Here is a 14,699-nt window from a genome sequence, read left to right on the forward strand (position 1 = left end):
AGGGCGGTGTCACCACCCTCTAGGTTACCTTTGTGTAAATGAGAAAAAGACACCTACCATGGATGAATACACTCTGTGAGTGCAGCTCAGTAAGCAGAAAAAGAGGCAGAAAGAAAAGGATGCCCCTCCTGTAAGTAGACATAGCCTTAAGCTAAGGCGCACAGTTTAGTGAATAGAATCCTGGTTAGATTTCAGTCTCCACCCACCTCCTCAGCAGGGTACCTTTATGCAGTAGCAACAGTGATGCCATGGAAGACAACACACAGAACTTAAGGACCCGAGTTTCACAAGAGAAAAAAGGCCCAGTGAATGCTCAGATCAGTAGATGAAAACAGCCCTATATCAAGGCATAGCAGCATTATGAAATTTCAGTCTTGGAGGAAAGGGGGGTGATTCTCCAGCTTCTGGAAAGAAACAAAACTACAAACAAAAAAGAAAAGGTCACAATGCACAGAATCAGGTTTCAGAAAGGCTTTAGACTTCTCAACAGCAATCTTGGTAGTTTCCAAGCTTTTTCAGACAATGGAGCTACCTCCTTAAGAAGTTAAACATAGTTTCCCTATGACTCAGCAATTCCACCCCCTGTTAGACACCCAAGGGAACTGAACGCATATGCTCCCACAAAACTTGTAAAAAAAAAACTTCATAGCAGCGTTACATACAATATCCAGAAAGTAGGAACAACCCATATGTCTGTCAACTGATAAATGGATAAATAAAATTTGGTATACCCATATAATAGAATACTGTTCAGTCATAAAACATGAATGAAATATTGATACATAGACCAAAGATGAACCTTGAAACATTACGCTAAGTGAAAGAATCCAGATACAAAAGGCCACCTATTGTATGACTCCATTTATATGCAATGTCTAGCTAGAATAGGCAAATCTTAGAGATAGAAAGTAGATTAGTGGTTGCCAGGGGCTGTGGTAGAGAGAAGCAAGGGACAGTAACTGCTAATAAGTGCAGAGTTTCTTTTTGGAGTCATGAAAATATTCTAAAATTAGATAGTGGTGATGATTGCAAAGCCTTGTAGATATACTAATAGCTACTGAATGATACACTATAAATTGGTGAAATTTGTGGTATGTGAATTATATCAATTTCTCAAAAAAGACAATGAGGCATTGTCTTCAAGATTGTTTCCTGGCAAACAACAGATCAAATGTGAGGGCTGAATAAAAACATTTTCGGACATGAAAGGTCTCAAGAAATTTACCATTCGCCCACTTTTTCTCAGAATACTGCTGGAGATGTGCTACCTCAGAATAAGGCAAAGTAACTTCCTATGATAGCAGCAGAATGCATTTCAGGAAGGCAACTGAGTAGCAGATCTGGGGTGCGGGGAAGACCCTAGATAGAGAATTTTTTTTTAATTGTTATTTATTTATGATAGTCACATACACAGAGAGAGAGAGAGGCAGAGACATAGGCAGAGGGAGAAGCAGACTCCATGCAGGAAGCCCCATGTGGGACTGGATCCCGGGTCTCCAGGATCGCGCCGTGGGCCAAAGGAAGAGCTCAACCGCTGCGCCACCCAGGCAGCCCTAGAAAGAGAATTAAGATCTCTAGAAGAGATGTCATCAAGAAAAAAAAAAAAAAAAAAGGAACTAAAAAAGTTAAAACTTTCCCCCAAATTTTCCTTTTGGGAAGTTATATGAAAAGACAAATGGATGGAGTGGGAATTATCAGGAAATACAAAGAAAACTTAGCAATTAAAAAAAAAAGAGCTAATTATTTACTTCAGGAAAAACAAAAAATGAAAAAGGAGCAATTAAATATGTTACAGTGTTCAGCTGTAAAATCATGTAAACACTGCATTTTTATTTAACCCCAAATGGTAATGTAATTACATTGGGAGGATAGGATAAGAGAATGGTGGTACAACAGGGCTAAACTTTCATCTATAATAAGAGGAAATCAACTGAAAAGGTTTAAAATTGATGAATGAAAAGATAGCAATATTGTATATTAGAAACACAGAAATGTGTGAATGTCAGAAGAAACAGTCAAGGGGCACCTGGGTGGCTCAGTGGTTGAGCGTGTCTGCCTTCTGCTCAGGTCGTGATCCTGGGGTCCTGGGATCAAGCCCTGCATTGGGCTCCCCTCGAGGAGCCTGCTTCTCCATCTGCCTATCTATGTCTCTGCCTCTATCTCTCATGAATAAATAAATTAAAATCTTAAAAAAAAAAAAGAAGAAACAGTCAAAAGAGTCAAAAGGAATTACCTCTGGTGAGGGGAACTTTTGTTAAAAGAGTTGACTCTTGTTAGAAGGCTTTTAGTTCTTTTTGACCTTTTAAAATACTTTAATAAAAATAAAATTTTTATAATCCTTTGCAATAAAAGATTACTTAACATCTACCAAAGTTTAAAAAAATGTGTCAAGGAACTCTTGAAAATTATGTTTGCCTTAAATAGAAAAATGTTGTCATTAAACTGATCTTTAGCAGATTTATCAGATATTAAAGCATCAGTGATGGTACCCAGACAACTAAACCATGTTGTTTCTCTAAATTCAAAAACTATTGTTGGAAAATAAAAGTTTAAAATCAAAAGAGGTGATAGGAGCAGAAAGAGAATTGATTATTTGATTTTTTTTTCTTCTTTCCCCCTGGAGGACTTGGACTGGAGATGGAAGGGGTCTGCGTGCAGGGGAAATGGGTCAAGCATCCAGGCCCCAAGTCTTTACTGAACCCTAAAATAGTTTCCCAAACAGTGTGTGAATGAGTACTTGTTCAGTATCTTCACTAATAGGTGCCTTTAAGAGTTTTTTCCAGGACAAAAGGAATCTTCTGAAACTGAATGGATGTCTCCTCCTCTAGAACCTGAAATCTGTGAGCACTTCATAAATGGCACACTCCAGGCTCCCTGCTAAACCCACATCTAACTGTGATTGCAGCTTTTGTCCAACAGGTAGGAAAACAAAAAATTCCAGAAGTAATCACCATCCAAGAAACTAGGTCTAAGAAGGTGGTAGAGAATGTAAATCCAAACTAATGATAATATACAGAGTGTCCTAATTAGTAGGGCAAAACAATGTTCTTGGTATCTCGTAATCCATTTCACTTTGACTTGTTTAAAAGAATCAGGCACATCCTCACAGCTGCAGATTCAATTCAGCACTGTATTCATATTGATTATTTCTGGAAAGTGGGAGAATCTTGTGAAAGATTCCTGTCTCATATTCAGCTGTGCAGTGGGGAATGAAGGAGAGAGTCCTGTCCCATTCTTGTAATGGAGGGAGTTAGAGAATAGCACTTGCTAGAGCCACCATGGTGGTGGCAATAGCACTTAGGTCAAGATCACCTGGGGAAGGTGAATCTTGAAAACAGAGTTAATCAGGGCTAGGAGTCCAGCAATCCTTTCCTCTGATGGTGGGGTATCTCCCTCCATTGCCATCTTTGGAGGATCATCATGGTGTTTTTTTGAGGAAGCTGGAAAATTTCTTTATAGATAAGAAAATTTCTTTATAGATAAGATAGATAGATGGTAACAGCACTGAGGCTCAGGCTGCTTTGGCATAGGAGGAACTCTAGGGCTCTTGCAGGGGAAGTGAAGGGTCTGGGGAACTCTTGCAGAGACCAGTGCCTGTGGACTTAAGAGACCCTTGGATTTAGGCATGGGGAGGAAGTATGGCCACTTGGCAGAAGTACAGATTCTATATAGCAAAGTGATTATGGTCACACTTGAAATGAAAGGCAGTGTTCTTCTTGCTTCCAGGTCCAAGAACATTTCCTGGTAGACACCATCTGTCCAAACCCCCTGGAAGGCAGACATAGGACAGGTATGGGATACCCTACAGAAAGAGCAGACAAGATTGGCAGCAGATGTCCAAAGTGGAGTGGGGAGAATAGATCCTTGAGAAGGTGGTTAGGTCATAGGTCTTCAGGTAGGAGGCCAACTACTGGGAGTGCTTCAGGCAAAGTGACAGAGGCTTTTAATGTACTACTGTATGCACAGCTGTCTGGGTCCTGGTCCAGTGGTCACCAGAGTCACTGGGTTCTTGACAGGAAAGTGTGTCAGCAACATTCATGTGCAGTGGCACAGCCTTAGAAGCCAAGCCCACTGAACAAAGCTACCCAATGATCCTTCAGAGATGCCCCAATCTAAAGGCGGGATTCTGCTGCCTGGACTTCTACCAGAATATTATAAAATACCCCTTTCTAGAAATGCAAATCAAAACTACAATGAGATATCACATCACACCTGTTAGAATAGCTATTATCAAAAAGAAAAGAAGTAACAAGTATTGATGCAGGTGTGGAGAAAATAGAACCCTTGTACACTGTTGGAATGTAAATTGGTAGAGCCACTTTAAAAACAATAGGGAGGTTCCTCAAAATTTTAAAAATAGAACCACTATATGATCCAGCAAATCCAACTTTTGGGTATATATCCAAAGGACATGAAATCACTATCTCAAAGGGATATCTGAACCTCCATGTTTGTTGCAGCATTATTTACAATAGCCAAGACATGTAAACAACCAAAGTGTCCATCGATGGATGAATGAAGAAAATGTGGTGTACATATATACAATGAAATATTATTCAGCCATAAAAAGAAAGAAATCCTGTCATTTGTAACAAAATGGATGGACCTTCAAAGTCATTATGCTAAGCGAAATAAGTCAGGGAAAGGCAAGTGCTATATGATCTCACTTGTGTGTGGAATCTGAAAGAACTGAACTCACAGAAACAGAGATTAGTGATTACCAGAGACAGGGATTAGGAGGTGGGGGAATGAGTGAAGGTGGTCATAAAGTACCTTCCAGTTATAAGATAAATAAATTCTGGAAATGTAATGTACAGCCTTGGGATTATAGTTAACAATCCTATGCCATATATTTGAAAGTTGCAAGGATGACAGAACATGAGAGACTCCTAACTCTGGGAAACGAACAAGGGATAGTGGAGGTGGGCACCCCACTCCACTTTGGACTCCTAACTCTGGGAAACGAACAAGGGGTAGTGGAGGTTGGGGTGACTGGGTGACGGGCACTGAGGGGGGTACTTGACGGGATGAGCACTGGGTGATATGCTATATGTTGGCAAATTGAACTCCAATAAAAAAAAAGTTGCTAAGAGAGTAGATCATAAAAGTTCTCATCACAAGAAAAAAAATATTTTTTTTATTTTATTATTTTTATTTTTTTTATTTTTATTTTTTTTAAATCTTATAACTATGTGAGGTGATGGATGTTAACTAAACCTATTGTGACAATTTCTCAATATATACACAATCAAATCATTATGTTGTACACCTTAGACTAATACAATGTTATATGTTATAATGCCTCAATAAATCTAGGACAAAAATAATAAAAAATATACCTTTTCTAAACATTAAAAAATATATATGCCTTTCTAAAACTAGGATGGAATAGGGTGAAAAAGTTGGCAACAGAAGTCCTAAGAAAGTATGGGTGCACCACCAGCCCTGATTTTATCTTCTTGGCAAAATCATTAGTTTGAAAGGCTTGATGGGTTAGGAGCTGTTAACAGTCCCTCCCCAACATGGGCAGAAGGGACAAACATTGTTGGTGGTATTTCATGCTGGGTAGGGTTATTGAGTAGGGCCCTAACTGACACCGCTAGGAGGCTCAGATAAATTTCAAGCAACAAATTGCCCTGCCAGAAGTCTCCTCTTTTTTCAGCACAAACAGAAAGGTGCCCCCAAAAGTTCCCCTTCCTTTCCCCAACTGGGGAGCTTAGAATCTCCAAATACAATTGCAAATGAAGGAGAGAAGGTTGGTATCTGGGTGGCCTATGGACTTTCTTGATTGTAGCAGAGACTATAATACTAGAGCTCTGGCAATGGTTGTAGGGGAGGCTAGGAGCTCTGGAGCTCTGGCTGAATCCAACTGCAATTAAAATTCCTGCCACCTGAGGACACTGTTGGAAAAGATAAAGTGGGAGCACTGGCGATCAAGGCAGCTCACGAATTGGTTATACAATTTAAAGTGGGGTCAGGCAAAGGAGGCGGAAATTGGCATGTTTCCTCAAGCAAAGGAGCTATACAAGACTATGGGGTGGGGGTGGGGGGGTAGTTCTGATAGGGAAGTTAGAGGTGGAACCTGAGGAGATTCCCTTAAAGCACTGGGATGATGTCACAGAATAAGTCTTTATCTGAGGATGAGTTTATTTACGGCAAGAGCCAAATCCTGAACACCATTGCAAGATGGAGAGTGGATGGGCTTGCTCCCCATCCTCAGCTTCCGTCTGACAGAAGGACTAGATTGTTCAGTGGTGAGTGCCTGCGTCCTTGCCCAAGAAGGAAAACAGCAGTCTGAGAGGACATGAGTGTCCCTGGAAGCAGGGTCTGGCTCTTGGCCAAGGAGCTGGCAGGTTGGGGGTGACCAAAGTGGAGCAGGGGCTCAGGGAGAGTTTCCCACGTGGAGTGGGAGGGTGTGCTGGAGCTCATGGTAGGGAGTGAATCTACTTTAAAGGAAAAAAGGGTAACCAATATAGAGAATATTTCTTCTGGGTTTTAAGTCATTAGCGAATGGAGAGTGAACAAGTATGGAACAAGATAGTCACAGAGTATTAATTTTGTTGTTGCTGTTATTACTATTTCCCTTGAATAACACCTTAGAAGAAGTGATACCTGTGACATCTGTGAATTCAGAGGCTTCCATGAAATCAGCCCAGAGTCACAAGGCTACAGTAGAAGCCATTCCAAATAGAAATTCTAATCTTGTTCATATCACACTAATGGTCCACATGAACTCATGTTAACTTTTCTTTGGATTTCATGTTCTCTCCTCTCTCTAGCACTCCCAAACTTCTGAGACTGTCTTGCCTTCCTAGGCTAAAACATCTTTCTCCCTTATCCATCTGCCCTGGCTCACGGCTACATCCTTCCACTGTGCTATAAGCTTCCACTACCACAGACACCCCTGAGGAGTGAGTGTCTTCCTCTGGTTGCCTTTCCCCTCCTATTCTCCTTGGAGTCTCTCTGGATCTGAGCTTCTAGGCCTCATATATGTATCACAGAAGTCAAGAAACCCTTCTGACTTGGCGCAGAGTCTCCACGAACAGTAGCAGAGGGAGAAGGTGAGGAAAGGGACAGGTTTAGTGAACAATTTCTACAGAGCCATCATCTCAACTGATGATTAGTTTTTCATAAGTAATCAAAAAAGAAATAAAATTTAAATTTATTCCTTTTTGGCCCATTCACACAAACAGCCTGAAGTCTTTGGTGAGATAACATACACAACTGGAAGAATGTATGCTTCTATGTGTATATTTACTCTTTTAAAAAAATGTTAATTCCAGTATAGCTAACAGATGGTGTTATATTAGTTTCAGGTGCACAGTACAGTGATTCCACAATTCTATACATTACCCAGTGCTCATCATAAGTGTATTCTTAATCTCTTCACCTATTTCACTCTGGATATTTACTGTTACATGTGGTAGTTCTCTGTGGCCGAAGAGCTCATCACCTTCTCCAACCTGGGAGCTTCCCTATTCTTGATTCCTGCTGATTCTACTTTTCCAAAAAGTCTGTTAGTAGTCTATAAAGACTCAAGATCTGTTTTTCCTTTGGTTCTTCATTGAAACCTAAAAGGTAAGCCTTTTTTCCTTAATGTACTTGTTTCCCATCTTCACTACAACCCCTATTCACTTTTTTTTTTTTTTTAAGATTTTTATTTATTTATTTGACACTTGGAGAGAGAGAGAGAGCACAAGCAGGGGAGTGGCAGGCAGAGGGAGAGGGAAAGGCAGACTCCCCACTGAGCAAGGAGCCTGATACGGGGCTCCATTCCAGGGCCCTGAGCTGAAGGCAGACACTTAATGGACTGAGCCACGCAGGTGCCCCTACTTTTGTTTCTTTTAGTAAATAATGTAATGTAGTTAAATAAGTGGGAGATGGATGTGACTCAGAATTCTCAAATGTGTGGCATGAATAGTCACTTCGGGGAATACAGTCGATCATAAACAAATATCCCTCCTTTTAAGACTACTATCAGAACTGTTTCTCCTAAAAATTGATTTTATAAGCCACTTACTTTATTGTAAAAAAAAATCTGTATATCTGAATTGCAACCATGTTTTATTGCTGTTAGATTTAGACCACAATTAAGTGTAAATTTACCTCTGATATATTCACCAATGAGCTGTAAATTAACTTCCACATGCTTAGCAGTTGGATCAAAGTCACAAATATTCTCGACTAAATATCTGCTAACATACTGTGAACAAAAGAACAAAAGTGATGGGGGAGCACCAGCAAGTGGAAGTAGAGTACCCAATTCACCAGTTTACATAATTCCATTTATGTACATTTTAAAACAGGCAAAACCAATCTATGGTGTTAGAAGTCAGGAATGATTCTGATCTGGTCACTCTGGGGTGTGTGTGGGTGTGTGTACGAATGTGTGATGCGGGGTGTATGGGAGAGGATACAAAGGAAGGTTTTGGGGATGCTGCTAATGTTTCTTGATCTAGATGCTGGTTAAAAATGTTCATTGTATGAAAATCCTTGCATTTGTACATTTAGGATTTGTACAATTATTATTGGTAGACCGAAACCTGTGTGTGTTATTCTTCAGTAAAGAGAGTACTTTTAAAAACTTACCAGTTTACACTTCTCCCAATTTCCAAACTCACTTGATAATTCCAACTCTGGATGGATGAACAAAATAACCCCTATCAGGATGTCCTGTACTAGCTTTATGTTGGCTTCCAACTCCTGGGTCTTGCTGTCTGGTAGAGATACGGACTCTGCTGGAATATGATAATCATAGATCAACAGTGATACAAAGTCTATGGAGGTAAGCAATCGGAGGCTTTCTTGCAGCTCTTGTAGCATGATTCGGAAAAAGAGTACTCCTGCCCGCTGGACTTCTCCTACATTTTCAATCTCTGAAACAATAGGGTGACATTCCCCACATTCAGTACATATATTAGTTTTTCAGAGCATTCTGAGCATATACAGTACACTTCTTTTTTTCCAGGAAAAAGGCCATATCCTATGGTTTTAAACAATCTTAGTTTCTCTAGTCATGAAATCAAAACATGGAAATGAAATTATACCTGAAGCTCACAGGAAGAGGCTTTAAGGAAAGGTAAAAACTCAGGTTTTGAGGTTGGACCTTAGTTTGAATACCTACTCTCTCCCTTTTGTCTTTCTGAACCCCCTTTTCCTCTCTGTGAGCATGGAGCTGATCCCTACTTCCCTGATGATCTGCGGGAATTAAATGAGGTGATATATGTAAAAGTGCTTAGTGGATAAGTACATAGTGGATGCTTATAAGACATGAATTTTGTTCTTTTTTCTTCTTAACCCACCTTACCTAATGGCAAGAAACCTCTCAGATTAATCCCACACATTACTCTATTTACTCCATCCTAGGTAGCTAAAGGTTTCCATGCTTCCTTCTTCCCTCTCTTATGCCCAAACTGGTTTTGTGCTAAGAGTAGCCTCGTGGGTGTGGAATCCCAGGCATGAGGGTCTAGTCTTGGCTCTGCCATTAGCTTGCTATTGGATCATTACTTTCATGGGCTTTCGCTTCTTTATCTGTAAAACAAAATGTTCCATTGAATTAGTGCTGTGTAATACAGTGGAAAGAACACCCAAACTGGGGTGCAAATCCAGGCTTCACCACTTGTTAACTGTGTGGTTTGGTGCAAGTTGTTTTGTTTTTCTGAACTTTACTTTCTGTACCTATAAAATGAGTTATCACCATTCGCCTGAGTTATTATGGTAAGGACTAATTGAAATTACATATTTAAAGCACTCGATATACAATGGGGCATTTGATAAATGCCAGTTCTACATTGCTTTTATGAGCCCCCTTCCAGTTCTACACCATGATTCCAGCCAAGGAGGTGAGATTCGTGCCCTTCGCTCTAATTTATAGACCATACTCATTAGCCCAAGACTGCATGAGGGAATTTCTTTGACTTAGAAAGAGCTGTATATTGTCATTCCATTTAGAAAATGCACCCTTCTGTGATTCCTTTGGTATTTATTAAACCCATGAATTGAGATTGTTGCCTCACTCACGATACCTAGGATATAGTTTTTCTTTATTTCTCCAGATAATTCGCCCAGTATTTCGTAGCAGGCAGCTTGGACCACTTTCATCATTTTCTGTAGGTCTTTAAATTCTCGATACAATAACATTTTACTCTTGCCAATGTTAAAATCAAGAACTCCCAAAGCTTTTCCTGTTCTCTCACGGAGTGGAATTAGTATGTGGTTTTCTCCACAGACAGAGGCCAAGACAACTTCGGAACTGTCTGTACATTTAAAGAGGAAGTCTCTGAAACCAAAACCAAATAAGCATGAGGACATAAAACATCAGCCTGCTCATAAAATTCCACCCAAATGTCCTGAATCACTCTTTTGTGCCAACAGTGCTGCAGCCGCACCAGCCCTTATTCCATCTGCCTGCACTGCTCCTCTCTGTGATTGCACAGAGCTCTCTCCCTCAGTTCACTCATCTGGTAGAGAAGCCTTCTCTGATCAAGCCATCTAAGGTCACTCTCCAGCATGCTGCTCTGCTTTATTGTCTTTGCTAGACTTATGCTTTTCTGAAGGTATTTGGGGTTTTTTGTTTGTTTGTTTACATATTGTCCAGTACGTATCTGTTGAATGCCAGAAGGAACAGGGAGTATGTTAGGTAGGTCAGGCTCCCTAGAAGCAGAGCCTGAGACAGGAATGTTTATGCAAAGGATTTATTGAGGGAGTGCTTTCTGGGAAAACCTATAAAGGTCTGAGGAAAGTAGAAAAGGGAAGGAGAAGCTAATTAAGAATGTGAAGACTAGGGGCACGTGGGTGGCTCAGTTGGTTAAGCGTCTGCCTTGGTCTTGGGTCCTTGGAGAGGAGGGGATTGGGTAACTGGGTGATGGACATTAAGGAGGGCATGATAAGACTGATGAATCACTGAATTCTACCTCTGAAACTAATAATACACTATATGTTAATTGATTAAAATAAAATAAAAATGTAATAAGTATGTGAAGGCTAGGGGCACCTGGGTGGCTCAGTTTCCTAAGTATCCAACTCTTGATTTTGGCTTAGGTCATGATCTCAGGGTCTTGAGACTGAGCCCCACGTCGGGTTCAGTGCTGGGCGGGGGGGTCTGCTTGAGATTCTCCCTGCTCCTCCACCGATTCGTGAGCACACTCTCTCTCAATAAATTAAAAAATAAATAAATAAATAAAATAAAATAAATAAAATAAAATAAAATAAAATAAAATCTTTTTTTAATATACACATCTCTATATTTATATATTAGATATAGGCACAGGGGTGGGCAGGAGCACCAGGCTGTCCTCGTGCCCCCAGCTCCACTTCTGTTCACCCACATATAGAGGCAGTAGGGGGTGTTAGATGTGGCAGCTTTGGGGGAGGGGGTTTAGGCCTGGGCCCTGCCCCTCAGGGGGACTAGCCCTGGAGCCTCAGGAATATTCCTTCAGGGAAAAAGGGGTGAGGTTTTAATGGGTCAGTGTCCCCCATACCCCCACCACCCTTCAGTCGGTCTCGGGCAGCCAGAGCCCTTCCATTCCAGAACTACCAGAGACTGGGATAGCTGGGGTAGACGAAGGCAAGCAGCAGAGGGCGATTTACTTTGGGGCCACCTAAGCCCCTCAGGTCCTGGGAGGGGAGGCGGGGCAGAGGGAGCCTTGGCCTGCCTGGAGCAGGAGGCCAGAGCAAAGCCGTGGAAGGTGGCCAGGTGCACCCTCTGCCTGGACCTGGGCCATCTGGGGTCTGGGTGGGGCACAGTGCCCATTTCCTAACAGTCTGGCAGGGGAGGGGCAGGCAGGAGGCAGAGCCAGGCCCCAAGGAAGAGAGGTGTCTGTCCAGACTAGGGGGCCTCCAGTGCCCCAGGCTGGAAGAGGGCTGTCTCCTGGAAGATGAGCTCCTTCAGACGCTCCTTGGGTAGATCACCAGCTCCATTTTGAAGGTGAAAGGCTCCTCAGCCACTGGCTCATCTGTTGGGTCGTAGTAGTACTGCTCCAAGTAGGGATGAGCCAGTGCTTCTTCCACTGTGATCCGTTTGTTGGGGTTAAAGGTCAACATCCGGTCTAGCAGGTCAAGGGCTTTGGAGTCTGACTTGGGAAAAAGCTTGGCCCATGCCACCTTGGTCTGGGAGGGCAGAGACTGTAGGTAGTTTCGGGCCTTCATATTGATGATACAGTTCAAGTCCTCCTAGGATGGGGAGCCTAGGATACCTAGAATGTGGTTGAGCTGGTCCAGGTAGTGCTTGCCAGGGAAGATGGGCCCATTGGAGAGCATCTCAGCTAGAATGCAGCCCACAGACCAGATGTCGATGGACTTGGTATAGCCCTTAGAGTTAAGCATGATTTCTGGAGCCCGGTACCAGCGTGTGGCCACATATTCTGTCAGGAAGCCAGTGTGGTCATGCTCAGGATCGGCAATCCCGGCCAGGCCAAAATCGCAGATCTTAAGGTCACAGGTGGTGTTGATGAGCAGGTTAGAGGGCTTTAAATCCTGGTGGAGCACATTGGCTGAGTGGATATACTTGAGGCCTCGCAGGATCTGGTAGAGGAAGTAGCAAACATGGTCGTTGCTCAGCTGCTGGCTTTTGCGCAGCTTGTATAGGTCTGTCTCCATCAGGTCTTGCACGATGTAGACATCTTCATGGCGTCCAGGGTGGGCGCCCGCAGAATGTCCCGAATGCCAATGACGTTCTCATGGCAGAAGCACAGCAAGATCTGGATCTCCCTCAGTGTACGCTGGCAACAGGTCTGATGCTCAAAGGGGCTGATTTTCTTGATGGCCACGCGAACCTTGCTCACGTGGTCGTAAGCTGGGCTGACCATGCCGTAAGCGCCCTAGCCGATGTAGTGCAGCTGGGTGTAGCGCGGACCCACGTTGAACGGCTGCCCTTTCACCACCTCCCCCTCACCCAAGATCCCCCGCGACCCCATCAGTTTCCCGGGGCTCCCTGCCCCCGCCCCCCTGAGCCGCCGCCGCTGTCTCCACTCCTCCCCTCCCGCCTCCCCGCCTCCAAATAAAATAAAATCTTAAAAAAAAAAAAAAAAAAGAATGCGAAGGCTAACCTCAGTCCTATTCCAAGGGAGCTCTGGAAGGCAAATTGTGCCAAAGAATTTGCCCCACCTTGAAGCAGTCATTGGCTCTAAGATGCTTTGAGTGTGTGTTTACATAACTGTGAGACACACCTAGTAAGGGGCTCCCATCACTCAAGGGCACTCCTCCAGAGCAAGTTATGGTGTGAGTCATTAGCAGCTGTACCTGCAGCAGCTGGCAAAAAAATATATTAGGGATCTGGGTAGCAGCGGCAGTACTTCCTCAAGGGGCCTGAGATTCTCATTGAAATGTATAGATGCTTCTGTCTCTAGTGACACACAGACACATCTCTCTCTCTTTTTCTTTTAACCTCTTTAACCCCCTTCCTAGTCTACATTGATATTGAGATGTCATTCTTCTGAGATATTTGTAAAAATGTTGGTGTTTGCATAGCCTCAAAAAGTACATTTATGGCTCATAACATCAATCCTATAATGCCAGGTAAGATTATATCCTCTTTTTTTTTGCTGTTCACACCCCTTCCTGCTGCTAAGCCACCAATCTGTGTCTTTACCATAGTAATGATGCATCATGCTAAACTTGCCAGGCATAACAATAAAGCTGATTGGTCAACAAAGTTCCTCAAAATGCAACTGTTCTAAGTTACACACAGGAGTCAAAGGTAATGAGTCTGGGTGTCACAAGGACTCTGATAAAACGCTTGACCAGCACAAGGAATAAGTATGTGGAAAAGAGCTTAAACCTGAATGAACATTTAGGTATGAGGCCACACTAAAATTTAATTACCGCATGTGGTGCTCCGCTTCGGCAGCACATATACTAATTACCGCATGTACTTCAATGTCAAATTAGCCCTCTGAACTGAGATTGGTTACTGCCTACTCAATTTTTGCAATATGTGTGTCCATTGTTAAGATCTGTTTTGCACCTGTCTACGGATGGGCAATGTTCCTTGCATCCCACAGGGAAAGGCACTCAAAATAATCCAGAACTGGATACTTTAATTAAAGACCATATTCTCTGCTTCCTCCCCACCTTTGCCCAGACTGTTGTCTCTTCCTCCTCTTCCTCCTCCTCCTCCTCCTTCTCCTCCACCTCCTCCTCCTCCAAGGTTTTATTTATTCATGAGAGACACAGAGAGAGAGAGAATGGCAGAGACATAGGCAGAGGGAGAAGCAGGCTCCATGCAGGGAGCCTGATGTGGGACTCCATCCTGGGACCACAGGACCACTCCCCAAGCCAAAGGCAGATGCTCAACCACTGAGCCACACAGATGTTCCCAGCCTGTCTTCTTTATTTGCTTAAAAAAATTTTTTTTAAACAAATGGTTTCCTTTTTTTCTTAAGATTTTATTTATTTGACAAAGAGGGAGAGAGAGCACAAGCAGGGGGAGCAGCAGGAAGTCTCCTAAACAGGGAGCCTGATGTGGGGCTCAATCCCAGGAATCTGGGATCATGACCTGAGCTGAAGGCAGATACTTAACTGACTGAGCCACCCAGCCTGTCTTTAAATGAAAAATACACATTCACAGGCTTGTTAACATTAAGATGATGAGCTCGGGTAAGTGTATGTATTTTTCACAGTCCTGGTGGTTTTTTGTTGAATTCCATGTTTACCAGGAAATCCTAGAAAATAAAACACTTATTGTGCTTAAAAACATGCAA

The 14,699-nt window shown here is 42.6% G+C and overlaps 1 protein-coding gene and 1 pseudogene across 30 annotated transcripts in view; both read right to left on the reverse strand.

Moving 5' to 3' along the window:
• Positions 1–14,699, reverse strand: part of EFCAB5 (EF-hand calcium binding domain 5) — a 176,974-nt gene that overhangs the window by 6,289 nt on the left and 155,986 nt on the right. For 12 of the 30 annotated variants that reach the window (XM_077851861.1, XM_077851867.1, XM_077851862.1 and 9 more), the window contains 3 exons: positions 10,026–10,279; positions 8,590–8,876; positions 8,107–8,203 (listed from right to left, as the gene is read on the reverse strand). The exons of 3 other annotated variants lie outside the window; for them this stretch is intronic. In XM_077851861.1, coding sequence (XP_077707987.1) covers positions 8,107–8,203; positions 8,590–8,876; positions 10,026–10,279 — 638 coding nt within the window. Of the gene's footprint in view, positions 1–1,397; positions 1,554–8,106; positions 8,204–8,589; positions 8,877–10,025; positions 10,280–14,396; positions 14,661–14,699 lie in introns of those variants that run through there. 15 more of the 30 variants (XM_077851873.1, XR_013354110.1, XR_013354109.1 and 12 more) reach the window with 15 other exon arrangements.
• On the reverse strand, positions 10,892–13,826 carry LOC144285307 (mitogen-activated protein kinase 3 pseudogene; annotated as a pseudogene).

This window comes from Canis aureus, chromosome 16 (genome assembly GCF_053574225.1).
Source record: "Canis aureus isolate CA01 chromosome 16, VMU_Caureus_v.1.0, whole genome shotgun sequence".
Lineage (NCBI taxonomy): Eukaryota > Metazoa > Chordata > Mammalia > Carnivora > Canidae > Canis > Canis aureus.